Source organism: Rhynchophorus ferrugineus, unplaced genomic scaffold (assembly GCF_030347505.1).
Source record: "Rhynchophorus ferrugineus isolate W39M unplaced genomic scaffold, kcgeb_rfMv2 rfM6, whole genome shotgun sequence".
Taxonomy (NCBI): domain Eukaryota; kingdom Metazoa; phylum Arthropoda; class Insecta; order Coleoptera; family Curculionidae; genus Rhynchophorus; species Rhynchophorus ferrugineus.
This window is the reverse complement of record NW_027472585.1, coordinates 21,384,656-21,405,750: the sequence shown is the minus strand read 5'-3', so window position 1 is coordinate 21,405,750 and position 21,095 is coordinate 21,384,656. Positions and strand designations below refer to the sequence as shown.

Genomic DNA, 21,095 nt, shown 5'->3' with positions numbered 1-21,095 from the left:
GAAACTCAAACTTTTTTTTTTTAGTTTCCTGTACTATTAGCAGCGATAAGTTTATAGTCGTAGCAACACTAATATCTGATTGCCAAAAAACTTAGACACAACTGTTTCAAGTGAATGCAATTGCTTAAATATGAGGCCCAACAAAAAGGTCGAGGTTCCTTCCGTTTAGATTCTTATGAATGAGAAACTTTTTGCGCAAATAATAAAACGAATCGCGATCTTTAAGCAAAGCTTTTCCAAATTCTTTCATTAAGCCCAACTTTGTCTGTACTTTTTCTTTTAAAATTTTTCTTGGGGATTATTGTTTTTTGGTCCTTATCTTGTTCTCTCAGACGATTACTGAAATATATTTTAAGTATGAGTGAGAACCATATAGGTCCATGTGGTATATAGGTAGAAAAAAACAAATACATGTATAATTTATCAGAACTCACATTCTGAAAAAGTATATGCAACCAATCCTAACCATGTTTTTAATATACGTCTACGCCACTAGAGGGCCGGAGGTATAAGGTACCACTAACACATTTATTTTAATTGCAAACTAATTATTACCAAATATCAATATGAAAATTATCATGCCATCAACCAGGCAAGTTGGTCACTCGTCAATCGGTAGGCTTAATACCGAGGACCAAAGTTCGGAGCCCAGGTTAAACGGTAGGTCTAGTCCAAATAAACTAAAGTTTGTATTAATGAGATTCTAAAATATAACAGAAAAATACAACACCAATAAGACGAAAGAAATGTTACATATTTCATCATTATTCTGCTATTATTATTATCTTATGTTACCTAATGCTATTTAAGGGTGCCAGAAATATTATTTAACTTGATGTTATATATTATATTTTTATTAATTACCAAAGCACTTAAATTAAGTAAAGCCAATATTTTTATAAGTAAGGGCCTGACTTTTTAAATACAATTAATTATCTGAAGCATCGTCAACAAGACATTGCAATAAGAAAAATATAATATTTAATAACAATATGTTTTTTGATTTAGTCGATAAGAAAGTACAATACAATTTCAAAGAGTATATTACATATATTTTCCTATTGTATTAAATGTTCTACATATTATTTTATATCTTATTACATGTTGAATGGAAGGTATATGATTTATATAGGTTTTATTTAATATCTTAGATAATAAAAATTTCAGTATTTTCCCATTATTCCAATTTAAATTTATATTATTGGATTAATGAAAAAAATGTTTAATGAAAAATCACGGAGATTGGGTAACATTAATCATAGTACGTTGTTAGTTTGTGCCATTTTTATGCTGCAATGTTAACAAAATTCTCATATAAATAATAAATACACTATAACTAAATATACAATACATAATACAAAAAATATACAGTAAAACAATGCTTAACTTATAAAATCGACGGCCGACGACTTATCTATCAATTTGACAAGTCATTAAATGTCACCAGATCAACTAAGATTAACTTTACTCCTGTTTTACGTAATCAATTCGATCGAATATCCATTTCTGAACCTATTAACCAAAAGACGAATCATTTCTTGGTACCAAAACCAATCAGCTTTAATAGATGCCAATAATCCATACTGTTCCATTTGCTGTACTGACGTCAGACGTCTGGAGAAAGGACGAAAGTGCGGCATTCACAGCATGTGCATATATAAATCGAAGCCCACGGGACCCGCTTGCAAGGGACTCTTAATAATGGACTTCTCCTCAGACGAGATCGATGCCATTGTCGACGCACATAACACTTTAAGGAATCGAGTAGCAATAGGGTGGGAAACCGATGGAAATCCAGGTACAATAATAAATGTAGTTAACCTACTTATAATCAAAGGGTAGTAGAAAAACAATTTAACAGTGGAGAAATGTTTCGACTTTAAGGGGTACTTTGATCGCCGTTTAATGATTTCGAATGTTTTATAGACTCTCCATAAGCAAATGTTTCATTGTTAAAGAATTTGATAGATTCTTAAACAAAGTCCCCCATGCAGACGCCGCATGTGACTAATTAATAAATTCTGTATATATATATATATATATATATATATATATATATATATATATATATATATATATACATATACATAATTTAATTAATTGCTAGATTAATACGTGAGGGAGTCCGTTATTCATTTTAACTTGAATTTGATTATTCAAAATGCCACCAATTAGACGTACCTACTTAGGTCGTAGAACTGCAATACTACAAGTCACCTACAAGACAGACACGAGTAAGTCAAAATAACGAGCAACGGAAATCGCGAAATGAAGCCAAACAAAATCGAAAGGAATAAAGTAGCAATATTGCACTCAGTTCCCATCGAGATGGATTCAATTATAACGCATCAATCAATTACAGTTTACAAAAAATCATTGTTATGGACCAATGAACGTAGTCTGTTCTATCTTTCAAGTATGATTGGCGCAATTGGTACAGCCGTTAGAATGCTAAAACATGATACCGTTCATCAGTTTTTTATTTCAGGTAATTTTTTAATCCAGATAACTTGGAATCTGTAACTTGATCGATATATTTTAGAAATAGGGTCGGATACTTATTAGGAAAGCGATGTCTCATTTCGTTGGTTTCTGTATTTGGACACACAACAGTTCGATGATGTGTCTTAAATAAAATTAATTAAAATTGCGTCGCAACATTAATATAATTATAATTTGGAATACATACTGACGTATTTATCACACATTCGTCTTGGTTATATATTGATGCAAATACAACAGAACAATAGTAAAAAATAATTTTATAAATTAAAATTGTACTAATCAAATGTAAGATTAAATGTAATTTCAAAAAACTATAACTTTTACCTTACGTAAAAAAGCATGCCCGCCAAAATATGTCATAAAAGGTTACTAAAGGCTCCGTCCACACCTACTTCAGGTTTTGAAAATATAAAAGCAGAAGAAAGCAGGAAAGGTAATGAGAAATCAATGTAAAAATTTTTAATCACAAAAAGGCACTATTTATGTAGGCAGTGCATGTCCATCATATCCTGGTTACTATTTAGACTGCGCACAAATTAGTCATGAGTGACCTATTATGATTTATCTGAATAGGGTTTTTTTTATTTTGTGAATTTTTATGAAAATTTGTATCAACTTATGGTCGTTCATTTATTTCTGTTGATTATTCTCAATTTACTTGAATAGATATTTTGTTTATTTGTAGTAACATTTAACAGGTCAATTGAAAAGTCCCCGGTCTCACACGCAGTCAGGTCGTAGCAGTGTTTGAAGATGATGAAGCGTAATAAACCCGAGTTTTTGCGTCAATATGTGACAATGGATGAAAATCCAGTCGACAGTCATCCGAGTGGACTGTAGATGATGAACCCGCTCCAATCAGTGGAAAACCGCAACAGTCGGCTAGCAAGGTTATGGCGTCTGTATTTTGGGATGCGCATAGAATAATTTTCATTGAGTACCTTGAACGAAGGACCATCAACAGCGACTATTACATAGCGTTATTGGACCGCTTGAAGGGCAAAATCGCCGAAAAACGGCCACATTTGAAAAAAAAGTGCTGCTTCACCAAGGCTAACAATGCGCACCATGTCACAAGTCGGTGAAAACGATGGCAAAAATCCATAAATTGGGCTTCGAATTGCTCCTTCATCCATCGTATTCTCCAAATTTGGTCCCAAGCGACTAATTCCTGTTCTCAGATCTCAAAAGAGTGCTCGCTGTGAAGAAATTTTCGTCGAATGAAAAAGTGATCGCCGAAAATGAAGCCTATTTTGAAGCAAAGGACAAATACGTACTACAAAAATGGTATCGAAAAGTTAGAGGGTCGCTATAATCAGTGTATCACCTTTAAGGGAATTATGTTGAATAAAAAAAAACTAATTTTGCCAAAAAAATGTGTTTTTCTATAGTTGGCCGGGGACTTATTAATTGACCTGTTACATAGTTATTTTCTTCTCGGTTTTCTGTTGAATATTTTTTTATTTTATTTTAGTAGTTGATTCATGCCCATTCATACCCATCATATATTATAAATTATATCTTCTAGTCAACAATGTATTTTCCTATGAGGTCCATTTTCAATCAGTGCCGATCATGCTCTGGAGCGTGACACAAAAAAAATTTGTTAAAAAATATTAAAATCTAGACTGAACTAGACTAATAGTTTTTTCCGAAATTTAAGTAGACAACTAAATAAAAACGTTATTAGGAGTATTTCATTGTTATAATCAGAAAAAACGTAGTCGGCTTCTAGGGTAAATATTTGATCCCATATCGGCAGCGAACGTGTTAATAACCACCAAGTCCAGCAATCTAACTTACAAGAAGCACATACTTGCCAAATGAAAACAACTCAGACTTAAACAAAGCCAAATGCTTATCGAACGCAAATCGAAGCTATATTTAGACAACAAGATATCATAGGTTAGTCCAGGAGAGCCAATTACATCAACAATTACTGTCATGTTTCGAGACCAATAATATTTAGTGTATTACGAGCTACTAGAAACAAATGAAACTATTACTGCACAAGAATATGTCGCTAATTGGATCGCTACAAACTAACATCGTTCTTTTGCTAAAATATCAAGATGTTACTAAAAATTATAGTAATGATGAAAAATATTTTAATGGAAATATATTCTTTTCTTTTTCAATATATACCTTTGTAAAGCAAATACATTTACGTGATATTTATCTACTACTCAATATATATTTCATGCTTATCGAACGCAAATCAAACCCATACTTAGACAACAAGATAATGCTGTACAAAACAATATCCCAATTATGGGATAAATTCCAATAATATAAAAATACCATAAAAGTGACAAAATATCATCGATTATAACGGCGCATATTTCGTTGATTATCTAATATTATACAAGCCCGGTGGCTTGGTTCATAGACTGTCGGTAAATAATGAAAGTATCTTTACTCCCCAGGTCCACAACCTCCATCTTCCAACACCCGAATGATTTCTTGGGACCACGAACTAGCCAAGGTCGCTCTTCAGTGGGCCACTCAATGCCTCTACTCCCACGATCGATGCAGAGACCTGGAGCGATTTCCCGTCGGCCAGAACATCGCCGAAAGCCCGTACGCGTCCAGAAGCGACCTATCCCACATAGAAAACTGGTACAGCAACGTCGAGTTCTTCGACAAACACTCGGTGTCCAAGTATAACGCGTAAGTTGAAACCTCAGACAACAATCACCGGTCAAATTAAATTAGCGCGGGCACATTTGGACGAAAAAACAAATCAATCACGCGCCGAATGAGATTATAAATCTCAAACGTGACCAACCTGGATTCTAATCACGACCGTTCCCTTTTTCCCCTTTTTCTTTATCTCCTATAGTTCGATATTCCCCCGTTACGAGGGTTATTTATTACTTCATTGATTTAAAACAGTATCTCTCTGTCGGTAAACAAGTCTGAATATTTCGGTCGTAAATATTATTTATATGGTCCTAAAATATTTTTTGCGCTTTATATAAAATATGTAAAAAATATTTTGTCTGATCTGACGAATAAGTATTGCAAATTATTGTAAATTATTGCTTCAATAAAATTTAATAAACATTTAATATGAACATTTCCATGTTAAATATCATAATAATTCTTCATTTCAAACGATACATGCCTTATAAAATAACAAACTAGGCAGATAGCAGATACGATATAATAGTTTTTTCTGAAATTTAAGTAGACAACTAAATTGAAACTATATAATAATATATATAATATACAGCCACACTTCTAAAGAAAAGTTTATAATCTATAAATATTTTATTTGATTGGTACTTCTGAAAAATGTACTGATTAAATATGTATATCATAGTTAGCTACAGGTCTTGCTCTTTACCTATCATTAACAAGACAACTTTTCAATATTGTTTTACCATTGTAAACAGTCCAACATTCAATGATAAGAAAACTCCTGATTAGCGTTCTGACAACGACTATCGACTATTTAGTAATTAACTACTTTTGACTATCCACTATTTCAGCTGACTGATTTCGGTCCCACTGATTTTACTACTTTTTACTATCGACTGTTTCAGTCGCGTTATTTTTCAATTGCTATTTTCGGACCTACTAGTTTCATTCGACAAATTTTTAGCATTCTGACTTAGCCACGACCTTGAAAATAATGTTCCGAAATTGGATACAAAGCCATAGAATAATGCTACCAAAAAGAGACCTTTTTATATGTTATAAATTTCGATAAATGACATCCAAAATAGGAAAATTACGATAACAAACGGAAAGTAAGTAACAAATATTAAAATGAACCAACCAAATTGTTTTGCCGACATTAGTCCAGTAATGCAAACAACATAACAAAACAAAATAAAACAACCTGAAAACGCAATTGAGATGCTATTTAGTTAATGAATACCGGGAAACAATTATCCAAGGTCACATAACTTTTATACTATCCACTATTTAAGCCGACTGATTTTACTACTTTTGACTATAGACTGTTTCAGTCGCGTATTCTTCAATTACTATTTTCGGACCTACTAGTTTCATTCGACTGATTTTTAGCCTTCTGACTTAGCCGCGACCTTGAAAATAATGTTTCGAACTTATGCTTACAAATATATATATATGTAAGACGCAGGTTCGAATCTTACCGGGGCATGGTCGTAAATTTATGTTTGTGGTTATCCTAGATAAGAGAATAAAATCTGACAAGAAAAATGATTCCAGTCACGCCAGTAACCAGGCTGGGTAAGACCGGATGTCTTCTGGAATAATTTTTAAGTTCGCCAATCGGTAGGCTTAATACCGAGAACCGTGGTTCGGAGTCTACGTTAAACAGTAGATCCAGTCCAGATAAACCCGCTTTAGTAAGAGGAAGACTTTGAAACATAAAAAAAAATAACAATATATTGTACATTAATATAGCAGCATTTTGGAACTATATTTTTCAAGAATGTTTATTGATGTAAATTAATGTAAAAATAACAACATTGATATCTATATATCTATTGATAAAAAGAAAGATAATTTTTACTGCATTTATGTTATCTTGGCAACTATTGGGTCTTTTTAGATTATGACTTCGATTTTCAAAATCTCTGGAAGTTCCCTTCTAAATGTTGAAACTTGTTTCGTTTAAATTTTAACTAATTAAACAAATTTTAAATATTCCTGATTAACGAGAAATAAAATTATTTTTGTATTTAAAAAGCGTGCAATGGTTAAATAGTTGATAAAGATTGATTGAGAAAATGCGATACAAATATTTAGTGGTCATTACTCCAAACCATTCCTGATGCTTTTTAATATATTACCAAATGCAGGTCTTTTTTAGAACTTTAGTATAAAATGTAGTACTCAAATAAGTGATACATCTATTATTTGCCATTAGGTACATATATTTTTACCAACGACGGTACAAACTGTACGTACTGTGACAAAACGTACTGTGACAAAAATCTGCGACCTATACTTAACAAACAATTTCAATCTTATCCTTAATTGTTAGTTTCATTAGCTCAAACTCTTAAAAAATTTTAGACAGCTTGACGGCTGAAAAATCTACTATCTCTAGATGTTTATATTCAATTGTAAAAAAATCAAAAAAAAAAGAAGAGAAAATGGCTACAGAAACTCACTAAAAATATTATTTCGAACCCCTTTAACATTAACAAAAATTAGACAATCCTAACCACAAAAATGCATAGGTTAGTCCAGGAGAGCCAACTACATCAACATTTACTGTCATGTTTTGAGACCAACAAGATGTAGTATATTACGAGCTACTAGGAACAAATGAAACTATTACTGCACAGAAATATGTCTTGCAAGAGCCAATTGGATAGCCAAATGGATAACTACTTATTATTAAAAATGCTGAAAAAGTACGACTAATTGGATCGTTACAAGCTAACATCGTTATTTCGATAAGGTATCACGATGTTACTAAAAATTATAGAAATGATATAATATTTTAAATTAAAAATATTTTATTTGAAATATATTCTTTTCTTTTTCAATATATACCTTTGTAAAGCAAATACATGTACCTGATATTTATCTACTACTCAATATATATTTTATTCCTCAGAAATTCTGATGATGCACCAGCCATATCCCAATATACCCAGCTGGTCTGGGCGGACACATATCTAGTAGGATGCGCCAGAGTCAGTTTCCAGAAAATTGAAAGCAAACAGATGGTCTACAAGGAACACTTCATCTGTAACTACGGACCATCCGGGAACATCCCTCACCAGCCAGTATACAGGATCGGAGAGCCTTGCAGCGCTTGTCTGGAAGGAATGGGGTGTACCGATCCAGAATACCCAGCATTGTGCGGCAACGAATTACTGAATGAAACCTACCAGCAGAAACGAAAACATCGAAAAGCATTAGTGAAACCAAGCGTTTCAAGTGAAAACAAATTATACGGAATATATATACGACTATTATTACTGTATGCTCAAATAAACATTATCATATAAAATAATTTTTGAATTGGTTTATTATTTATATATCTATCCAGTTTAATCGATATATTGAGGTCCTTCTGATTTCTGATTGATATCATACCACTAAAATATTTTCTAGTGATGTAAAATAGCTCTAAACCATTGACAGTTCTGTAAAAGGTATTTTACTGATCTGCCAAACAGTAATATTTTTATTGGCATGTAGAAAATCACTTCATTAAGTGATCTCCTATACGAAATACTATTTTAATTAATTAGTCTTATTTTAAAGCTTATGCTCAAGTCTATATATGCCCAATAATTAGATCGGAGGGTGTTAGGCGTTTTAGTCTACGCAGTCCACTGTCATTTTGAATATTTTGCTGATTAGCGAGCACATTAGGATGCACTGACACTCTTTCTAAGTACTTCACACTAACTAACTAACTAATTGACTAACTAACACGTTGAATTATACTAGTTATTGGTTCTAGAGGAATATCGCGTTATATTACTTCATTTGAAACATAGTACGGAGCATGGACAATGGCACGCAACACTTTATTTTGGAACCGTTGTATAATGGATATATTAGACTTACTAGTTGTTCCCCTTAGTTGTTATCTAATAATAACTTGGATTTGCGCCCGATAAGCCAATATATTTGATAGGGTTTAAGTCCAAGTTGTTTCCGTTTGGCGAGTATGTGCTTCTTCCAAGTTAGACGTGACATTTCTAATCGTCACATCAGGATAAGGTACGGCGATAAATACTGAAATGTGCAAACCATCCATTCCAGTTTACGACAAGGTCCTTAAACTAATATTTTATACTAACGGTATCCTTGAATGTGTCCATTTTGTCCATCTTTCAGCCGATTTATGGATGCCATCCCAAAAGAACTGTTTGTCCTTTGAACAAACTCATTCATCGAGCCATCTGCTAACTTCTCCAAAATTGCACATTTTACACATCTTTTAGGTAATTTATTTTTTTTTTATAACGCCTTTATTAGATTTGATTAGTACAATCTTTATTTATTATTTATTACTACATTTCATTTGTACTTGGATTAATTCACAAGCAAGACGAGTGCGAGAAAATACATCAATATGTATTCTTCAATTATAATGTTATAATAATTTAAGCTATTGTTTATACAGGTGTACACTTTATATAAGTTCGTATGGTTTGGTTCGCTTCAATCCTCTGATATTCTGCGCGTTGTCCAGTAGTTGTATTGTTTTCACGTGAGTATGATGTAGTAATCCTTTTTCGTGTTTTAAGGCGAAATCTTGGATCACTTCACAAATCCATTTGATTTCCAGGCCATCATGCAGTTCTTCGTTGGTTACGTAGCGATAAGCATTGGTAATTTATCGAAGAATTTTGTTTTGACAGCGTTGGATGACTACTTGATTTTTTAGTGCAGCCCCATATTTGCACCCAATAGGTGCAAATTGGCTTTAAGATTGTCTGATAAATCAATTTTAACAATTATCAAATACCTTTATAGAATTATAATTCCTCATTTTTTGGTGAGTTCTTAATTCTCACAAAGGACATAAAACGTTGTAGAAAGCAGTAAATAAACGAAAGCCATAGAAAGCATATTAAATATGACCGACCTTTAAGGGTGAGATCGAAGAGTAGAATTTTATTTAAAAATTTCGGGTAAATAAATTATTATCTTAATCAGCCTAGTGTAGTTAATGTTTTTGCAAAATGTATTTTAGGTGAGAATATCTACATTATATACTATCTAATATATATTATATACTATACACATAGATGAAAGACATAAGGGAAATAGAAGAAATTACTGAATATTAATAGTAAATTTGTAAACATTTTAAAGCATTGATAAATACTAATGTGTTTAATGTTATAAGATGTGTGTTTTGTGGTTGAATTTCGTATCAATTATTTTGATTATTTACTTTATAGACCTAAGTTTAGAAAAATTTATAGGTAATTTTATAACTGTAAATACACTATTTTAATATACATTTATGGATTTAAAAAGATAAATTACCTAATTGCGTTGGTTATTTTAATATACAAAATATTCTAATGCTAAAATACTAAATATTTTAATATGGTAAAGTCAAATATCAATCCAAAATTATTTTATTCATATTTTCTCTGTTTTTATAAACAACCATGTATTATTTCATTTATTATTCCATATTTATGTCTATGACATAATATACTCTGAAGTTGTTAGAGTCAATAATCTTACTTATGATACTTTGTTATACTGTTTAGTGATGTAATAATTTAAACTTATCAAACCTTTGTTGATTATTGAAACTTAATGGAAATTAGATCTAATTAAGCGTCATTTGAAAATTGTGAGTGAGTTTCTATTTTTACCACCGGTGTACCGGAAAGTCATTACAGGTTCTTTCAGAAAAACCTTCATAATTTTCAAGAAGATAGAAACATGTATTTATGTAAAGTATTGACCATTTGATTTTATGCATTTTGTCCATCTTTCAGCCGATTTATGGATGCCATCCCAAAAGAACTGTTTGTCCTTTGAACAAAATCATTCATCGAGCCATCTGCTAACTTCTCCAAAATTAATTTTATTTGCACATTTTACACATCTTTTAGGTAATTTATTGTTTTTTTTATAACGCCTTTATTAGATTTGATTAGTACAATCTTTATTAATTATTTATTACTACATTTCATTTGTACTTAGATTAATTCACAAGCAAGACGAATATGCTAGAAAATACATCAATATGTATTCCTCAATTATAAAGTTATAATAACTTAAGCTATAGTTTATACAGGTATACACTTTATATAAGTTCGTATGGTTTGGTTCGCTTCAATCCTCTGATATTCTGTGCGTGGTCCAGTAGTTGTATAGCTTCCACGTTATGATGAATATGATTTAGTAATCCTCTTTCGTATTTTAAGGCGAAATCTTGGATCATTTCACAAATCCATTTGATTTCCAGGCCATCATGCAGTTCTTCATTGGTTACGTAGCGATAAGCATTGGTAATTAATCGAAGAATTTTGTTTTGACAGCGTTAGATAATTAGTTGATTTTTTAGTGCAGCCCTATATTTGCACCCAACAGGTCCAAATTGGCTTTAAGATTGTCTGATAAATCAATCTCTTTGATTTTAGATGAAGTTGAGAGTATCTTCCGACTAACCAGTATATTTGTTTTATTTAGGTTCTAATGTGATATGGTTTTTCCCTAACATGATGTTTCCAATTTAATCTACCGTCAAGATGGATGTCGAAGTATTTAGCTGATTTTGCTTAACGAATCGGGCATCCATGGAGTGATATAATTAAGTTTTTATGATTTCGCCGCAATGCAAAATTAACATGAACAGATCTGGAGCTATTAAGATGAATTTTCCAATCTTTCGTCCATTTGCAAATTTTGTTGACTGCCACTTGTACTTTTTCTACTACCCTATGCATATGTCATTTGCTATAATAATTGTGTCTTCAGCAAAGGTTCCAAGTAGTGTTCATTTTGTTGTTGGAATGTCAGCAATGTAAAGCAGATACAGTAGAAGTCCTAAGATACTACTTTGTGGAACTTCGGCCGAAATAGTGTTAAATATCGAGCAAGCCATTTCATGCGAGATCTAAATTTTCTTCTGAAAATATATGACTCCAGCAATTGACAATAGTTACGCGATAACAATTTGCTTATCTTACTGATTAATCCCAAATGCTAAACCCGATCAAAAACTTGTGAGACATCCATATAAAATCTTGTTGGTAAAATCTTAGCAACAATATCAACTTTACTAAGTATTCCTTACCACAAAACAAGATACACATAAACTTATAACGCTTTATATAAAAAAAATGTTCCCACTGCTATTGATAAATCTGGTAATCTTTGATTTTATGTAAATGTATTGTAACAAGTGTTTAAATTAAAGTTGCGAGCGCCTTTTAGGTTTTAACGCCATCACGTAAATAGTGTTCACCTTCTCATGACTTCTCAAATATATTAAATAAATTATCAATATCCTAAATATGAAAGTAAAATCAGTTTCCTATATCTAGTAATCCTATTTCAATAAATAAATATAGCAATATCTCATTTTTGCCAAGTGATTGGAAAAGTCACTAAAGATACGTTCGATCTAAAGTTGCTGTAACGGAATGACCTTTAAGCGCCTGCCTCAATTACATTAGCATGAATTTGGGGATTTGTAGCCGTTCGCCTGAATGTGAATGACTGGAATAAACTGGAATGAACAGTGAAATGACTGGAATAAGAAAATCTAATATCAGTTGCAATTGAGCAAAAATTTACAGAAAAAAGGAAGCCTCGAAAAAAATTACAAAAACTGAGAACAGAACAGAATAAGAAAAAATGTAATAAAGCAATAATAAAATATCTGAAAGACATAATCCACAACGAATAAAACTGGATCCACAAAATTTTTTAAAAAAATTGACGCCAAATGAGGCTATAGAATGTTCGCCACGGAAAACAAGAAGGAGAGTCAAAAGAAACCAACAGCATAACTCGCTGTTAAAAATAACAATAATTCGACTAGGAGCACTAAATAAAAATAAGAACTTTTAATTGAGTAAACGAATGGTACTAGCTTCATATCTGGCTTCATTGAATAAATTTAAAGATATGCAACTTATAGGCAACTACTAGGAATATTACTTTTCTCCAAACCTTATTTTGCTTTTTTTGTTCCTATTGCCCTTCTATCTAATAGCTGACATACATGACAACACATATCTGAAAAGTCCCGAGCCGAACAGATACTACTAAGAGTGACACTACTTTCTTTTTTATTTCTAAAATAATGGATCAAAAACAATTTCGTGGTTTAATTTTACTCTGCTTCTTAATAGGAAAATACGTTTCAAGCGAAGCAATGCATTGAAAAGGGTTATATGGACTCCGTTCTATTAGAAACAACAATAAAACTTGATTTTTAGAGTTCTAACGTAGTTGAAGACACACCGATGATGCAGAACACAGTGGAAGTCCAAATGAGTTGGAAACACCAGAAAACATCAAAATTATCCACAAAATCGTTTCAAATTATCGAAAAGTAAAGTTGCGTGAGTTAGCTAACATCGTAAAGATATCAAAAGAACGTGTTGGTTTTATATTGCATGACTATTTAGCTCACTGTTGACTAAAGGAAGAAACGTATTGATGATACTGAGCAGTGTTTGGCCATGTTTAATCGTAACGAACCAGAATTTTTGTGTTAATATATGACAATGGATGAAACATGGATCCATCACTTCATTCATCTGAGGGGGTAGCAACTGGAGAACCTTGTAACAATCGACTGGAAAGGTTATAGACTCGGTATTTTGAAATATACGTGATGAAACAATGATTATTACATAGCGTTATTAGAGTGTTTGAAAGCCGAAATTGCTAAGAAACGACCGTACATGGCAAAGAACAAAAAATTTTTCATCAAGACTATGCCCGTGTTACAAGTCAATCAAAATAATGGAAAAACTACATGAATTGAATTTTGTATTCGCCCGATTTGGCTCCCAGTGACTTCTGACTGTTCGCAGATCTTAAAAAATGCTTACCGCTAAGAAATTTCGCTCGAATGAAGAAGTGCTCACTGAAACTGAGCCCTATTCTGTGGCAAAAGATAAATTGCTCTACAAAAGTCATATCGAAATTTTAGAGAGGCGCTAGAATGATTGTGTGGCTCCTGATAGAGATTACGTTGATGAATAAAGCCAATTTTAAACATATACCGCGTTTTCTTTGTTACGACCGGAAATTTTCAGTCCATGTATTATTAATCCTCCATAATCGAATATTGTAGGTAATAGATAGCTTAATTTGTACATCAAAAGTTAAAATGAATGTTTCAAAGAATTTTAACAATTATCAAATACCTTTATAGAATTTTAATTCTTCATTTTTTGATGAGTTCTTAATTCTCACAAAGGACATAAAACGTAGTAGAAAGCAGTAAATAAACGAAAGCCATAGAAAGCAAATCAAGTATGACCGACCTTTAAGGGTGAGATCGAAGAGTAGAATTTTATTTAAAAATTTAGGTAAATAAATTATTATCTTAATCAGCCTAGTGTAGTTAATGTTTTTGCAAAATGTATTTTAGGTGAGAATGTCCACATTATATACTATTTGATATATACTATATAATATAAAGATATATACTATCTGAAATTTAAGTACTAAAAATATGCAGGATGTAAAATGAAACGAACTACATAATTTGCATAGATGAAAGACATAAGGGAAATAGAAGAAATTACTGAATATTAATAGTAAATTTGTAAACATTTGAAAGCATTGATAAATGTTAATGTGTTTAATGTTATAAGATGTGTGTTTTGTGTTTCGTATCAATTATCTTGATTATTTACTTTATAGACCTAAGTTTAGAAAAATGTATAGGTAATTTTATAACTGTAAATACACTACTTTAATATACATTTATGGATTTAAAAAGATAAATTACCTAATTGCGTTGGTTATTTTAATATACAAAATATTCTAATGCTAAAATACTAAATATTTTAATATAGTAAAGTCAAATATCAATCCAAAATTATTTTATTCATATATACTCTGTTTTTATAAACAACCATGTATTACTTCATTTATTATTCCATATTTATGTCTAAATCATAATATACTCTGAAGTTGTTAGAGTCAATAATCTTACTTATGATACTTTGTTATAATGTTTAGTGATATAATAATTTAAACTTATCAATCTTTTGTTGACTATTGAAACTTAATGGAAATTAGATCTAATTAAACGTCATTTGAAAATTGTGAATGAGTGTAGTGAGTTCTTAAGATAGTTATTTTAATGTATCTTAATATATAGACATTAACGATTTTAATTAATATTTTATTTCTGATCTTATATTAAAAATACTGTGAAAACAAGTTGTAGTGACATATCATTTTTATATTATTCCATATGAAAGAATCATTATTAGCTTGACAAAATGTATTCGAATTCTGACCACAGGGCGATCACTGGTTTCCATAAATTTACAAACTTTTATGTTAACGTTAAAAAATTAAATATTTAGTTGTAGTAGCGGCTATATATATAATTGGTTATTTCTATCAAAGACGACTGGTGATAACCACCAATCTAACAAAGAAGCTCAATCTGTCCGATGTAAAAAATGAAAGCGTCTTCCTCAAGGACGAGCAGCACATAAAACGTCCCGACAAGCGAAAGGCATAACATAAAAAAAAAGAAAATATAACGGGGCGCTTCTGGGACCGGAGAAATTCATCAAAGCCCATCCAGTCGTGATACACCGCCTAAATAAATCGTCGAAAATAATGGAGATCTCGTTCCAGCACTGGGTTATGGCGTTCAATCGAGATGAGCTTTCTCGTAACTCACGCAAACGTTGTACAACCACGTCGTTACTTCGTTATATAAATAATTTTACTCTACATCATGATATATATAACGACGCAACATTAAAATGTAGTCTATTCAAAGTTTATTTATATATGCTTCATCAATATGTTTAATGTATTGTCTGCCGCAATTTGTAAGTTCGTTTTAGAATCAGACAATATTTTCCCTCTCATTTTATTCTAGATAAAAAGATCTTGTCAAAGTCGTGCGGTTGTCAAACGTACGTTAAATAATTCAAAATATTGATTCATTATTGAATAATTCAAAAAATTTCGGGTTATAAACCGGCAAACGTTTTAAGGTTTTGCTTTAATAAATTTCAAATACACGCGGTTTTTATTGAAAATATTTTTAGCGTGTTGCAGCTGCCCTGAATATTAGTACGGACACGGTCTCTAAAATATCTGAAAAAATAAAAAACAATATAACCTTAAATTCACTCATCAAAAAGAAATTTTAACCGTCTTTATGCGAAACGGGTGATGAATCAAGATCAGCTTGATGTTAGCTGTATCAGAATTCAAATATACGGAATATATAAAAACAATAAGTAGTTTTTTCGGTGGAAACATAATTTAATACAAAATCATATCCCTTCATACACTGTTGGGTAATATAGGATTTCAGTGAAGTAAAGATAACCAACGAAGTGGCTTAAAGGAACTTCCAGACATTGTTTTTAAAAGAATACAATTTACACAATACAAAATCATACAACAAAATCAAGGAAGAATTATTATATTAATTTGTATATTTAGATGAGACATGGATGTTTCAGAATGGTACATTGGGTCATTCATGGTAAGATGATAATAAATATAGCGTAAAGGCAACAAAACTTGATGGAAAAGGTAAACCTGGGAATAACTATCAATTAAATTTTGTTAGTCATAACATTTATTTATAATTCATTGCAGACATAACTACATGTCATGAAGAGCTACTTCATGCTGGAAACAGGAATATAAATGAAATATTTTTATTCCTAGTACAGAATTAATGTTTTTTCTCCAAGTCCAAGGGTGACTACCATGGAGAAATGTACTATAACTTGTTTTTGCAACGGTTTGAAAATCAACTTTTAAAGAACTTGGGAAACCATAAGTTATTGTTATGGACAATTCACCATATCTTAGTACACTGATGGAGAATATCCCAACAAGTATATCAACAAAGGCTGCAATTAAGGAAAGACATACAGTAAATAATATAACTTTTGAAAAAGCCATGTTAAAGAATGAACTATTTCAAATTGTTACTAGGTAAATATAAATAAAATATTTCATAGCGTTTTTTGGAATTTGCTTTTCGGAAGCTCGAAAAAAGATATACAGTAGATCAGATGGCTGAACAATATGGCCACATAGGATTACGACTTCCTCCCTATCACTGTATATTCAATCCAATCGAGTTGATATGAGGGGCAAAGATTTATTATAACAGACAATCTTATCGAGAAGGATATTCCATCAAGAACTGTTTGGATATGTGGAAGGAAGCATTGTCGACTATAACACCTTCGGTTTGGATGAACTCGATAAGACATACACAGGAAGTAATTGATAAATGGTGGAAGCGTGAACATGTTTTAGACAAATTGAAAATTAATAGTTTAGTAATTGAATTCGAGAGTGACTCCGAATGAGAATATGACTAAAGAAAACTTTCAAGAATATGTGATAAGGCTGAAAATTCCTCAGACAAAGTGATGAAAGTGGAAACAACTAAAGGTATGCACATAACTAATAGAATATAACTGTAGAAAATTGTATTGTAAAGTGTGAAAGAATGAGATGAGAATGAATACTAACTGTTTTGTAGATATGGTAAATGTATTAGGCAGAATTTTGTGATTAATTTTATCAAGAATGGTGTACACAGGTAGTAGCAGAGGAAATAAAAAATAAAGTGATATCAAGATTACATAACAAGTAAACACACCATCAAAGGAAACAAGAATTAAACCCGAAAAAGTAAATATGCTCTCGAATGAAATTAAAATGCATTACATTAATATATAATGGTTAGGTGAATCCGGTTCTCAGGGGGATAACACTACATAAAAAACGCGCCTAGAACTCTACCTCATGAGTGGTGTGGTAAAGATTTCAATGTTAATATAATCAAACACAACCCTAACTATTATACCTGTATTCTTAATTGTAGTTTTAAGTTATTCGATAGTATATGCATTAGATATACTATAATGTTAAAATAAATTATATTTGGTAACAGTAATTTTGTTTAATTATTTTATTTATATTAGAATTTTGTTGGATGTCAAAGCCGAACTGAACTAAAAGTAATCAGAGTTGATGCGGCAACATTGCAACATTTTGACGTCACAAATTTCGATGACGCATATACAAATAAACTTTGAATAGACTATATAAAGAAAATGTCATAATTACAACAGTATTATCTAGCATCTCAGGAACAGAAAAACTACTGTAGCTGTGTTCAAAGCTACTGTGTTCAAAGTAGCAGTGAATTCACGCCATCAAGATGTATAATATATTGCCTATTACAGTTTGTAAATTCGTTTCAACGCCAGACTATAATTTAAGTATATCGACTATAATGTAAGCGAATCTGACTGCAAAAAGTCGTCCGGTTGATGCTTCAAAACATTAATGATAAAAAGAGGTTATAAACCGGCAAAGGTTGTTCAGCGCTGTGCTTGTTTTCATAAATTTCAAATCGTTGTATAATATTTGTGATTACTCTGGTTGATCGAATGCCGAAGCCAATAAGTAGTCAGACAGAAATAACTTCAAGCAGGAGCGAGATAATGGAGGCCCGTTCTTACTAGCAAAATGGCAAATATATTAAGGAGAATGCAGTGACTAAATCTAATTTTATCAAGAAAAATATACACAGGTAGTAATAGACGAAACTAAGGAGAAATAAAACAATATCAGAATTATTTGACAAGAAAACTCGGCGATGAAGGAAACAAGAACTAAAAATAAAAAGGTAAATATGTTTTCTAATGAAAATAAAATATATTACTTGGATGTACAATTATCAATTAGGTTAATAGTTAATTAGATTAAACCTCCATGGGATAGCATAGGTGGTTTAGAAAAATGTTAAATGTAAATATAATAGAATATCTATAATCTAAAAAGTGGTTGTTTAATTAATTGTAGCTTAAGTCTTTCGATAAATATACATTAGATGTACTATAATGTTAAAACAAATTATATTTCATAACATGTTTGTTTCATTATACTATTTATATTAGAATGTTATTATATATCGAAACTGAAACAAACTAAAATAGATAAAATGTTGTAAAAATTCACCGGGTCACCTAATTAAGAAGAAAATCTTTCCCGATGTTTTCAAAAACTTTTCATGTCATATTTGTAGTAGAAATTAGTCTAATATATAGTCTATCCGAAGATGCTGTGAACATACGTCATTAAAATGTTTAATGTATTGCCTGCCGCAGTTTGTAATTCATTTTAGAAGTTCGAAGGTTTAACCGAACTAGCCTGTCAAAGTCGTCCGGTTGTCAAACGTATGCGAAATTCTTCAAAACAATAGTGATAAGAAGTTGTAAACAGGCAAACGTTGTCCTAACGCTTTGCTAGTTTTCATAAATTTCAAATCGCTGCTTATTATTTTTAATCAGAGTGATTAAAAATATCGATGACAGACAGAACAGATTCGCTCTCTAATCAGATACTTCGAACAGGAACAAAATAATGGAGGCCGCCTCTTACCATAAAATTCATTAGAGAGGTTTTAACCGTTAAATATTAATTTTCTGCGGTTTTTATTGAAAATATTTTTAGTGTGTTGCAGCTGCTCTGAATATTAGTATGGACACGGTCACTGAAATATCTGAAAAAAATAAAAACATAATCTCGGATTCACCGAAAAACTTGCTCATACGAAGCGAGTGACGAATCAAGATCAGCTTGATAGCACTATCAGAGATCAAATATATCAAATGTATAAAAACAGTTCAGTATGTCAGAACAAACTGTTATTACGGAAAGTATCGAAGAGGTCTAATGAACTTCCAGGCACTGCTTTTAAAAGTATACAATTTTTATAAGCAAATAACAAAATCAAAAAAACTTATTATTTCAATTTGTGTATTTAGATGAGACATGTGTGTACATGTCTGGATAATACTAGACATGGATATACTCGATCAGGCACTTGAGAAATAATGGAATCGTGAACAAACGTTCGATAGATTGGAACAGTTATTTATTATTACAGAACAGTTTAGTTATTCACTTGAGTGAAACTTTCTGAATATGGGATTATAATTCAATGCTGATTATTTTTAACACAGAATGATGAGAGCTAAAACAACTAAAGGTGTGTATATAATGAATATACGATAATTGTAGGAAATCGCATTCTAAGAGAGTGAAAGATTTATGTCCATTAGACATGCCTGTAGTTGTTCAGAATATATATGAGTATTTGGTTAAAATGTACGAGGAGAGAAAAGATACCATATGTTTTGCAGATATGGTAAATGCATTAGAGAGAATTTAGTGACTAATTATATCAAAAACAGCGTACACACATAGTAGCAGAAGAAATAAAAAATACAGTGATATTAAAATGACTTGACAAGGAAACACACCAGCGAGGCAAACAAAAACTAGACGTAAAAAAGGAAATATGCTCTCTAAGAGAGTAAAATACATTACTTGGATATACAATTATTAATTAGGTAGATTAGACCTACATCGGGATACCACTACATAAAAAAACGTGCCTAGAACTCTACCTCATGGATGCTGTATAAAAGAGTTCAATATAAATATAATAAAACAATTCTAACCTATAAATTATTGTAGCTGTATAATTAACTGTAGTTTGAATTATTCGATAATATAGTCATTAGATGTACTATAATGTTAAAATAACCTACATATATTTCATAACATTTTTGTTTCATTATTTTATTTAAACTAGAAATATGTCAAAGCAAAAATAATCTAAAACTCAGAGTTGATACGGCAACGTTGCGACGTTTCGACATCATAAATTTAGCATTTAGCAACTTTGGATAAACTGTAATTAATTTATGTAATTAGATATAAAAATTTAAAACATATTTTATCATTTTACTGTATTCATATTAAACATCTAAGAAAATAAATAACAATAATAAAAAGGAGCAGGCGCAGGCCCTCATCTTACATTTCGTACACGGTTGTTGACGTTTAAATTAAATTGCGGAACTTTTCGGGGCCGTAATAAAAGTTAC

General features: G+C 31.2%; 2 protein-coding genes across 5 annotated transcripts in view; one reads left to right on the top strand and one right to left on the bottom strand.

Annotated features, from left to right (window-relative positions):
- Nucleotides 1-21,095, bottom strand: part of alpha-Catr (alpha-catenin related) — a 169,292-nt gene that overhangs the window by 138,596 nt on the left and 9,601 nt on the right. The window lies entirely within an intron of this gene.
- On the top strand, nt 1,423-8,596 carry LOC143198491 (venom allergen 3-like). The gene is made up of 3 exons (XM_076407742.1): nt 1,423-1,798; nt 4,932-5,175; nt 8,069-8,596. Exons 1-3 carry the CDS (start codon nt 1,438-1,440, stop codon nt 8,463-8,465), a joined length of 1,002 nt encoding a protein of 333 aa, XP_076263857.1. The 5' UTR covers nt 1,423-1,437; the 3' UTR covers nt 8,466-8,596.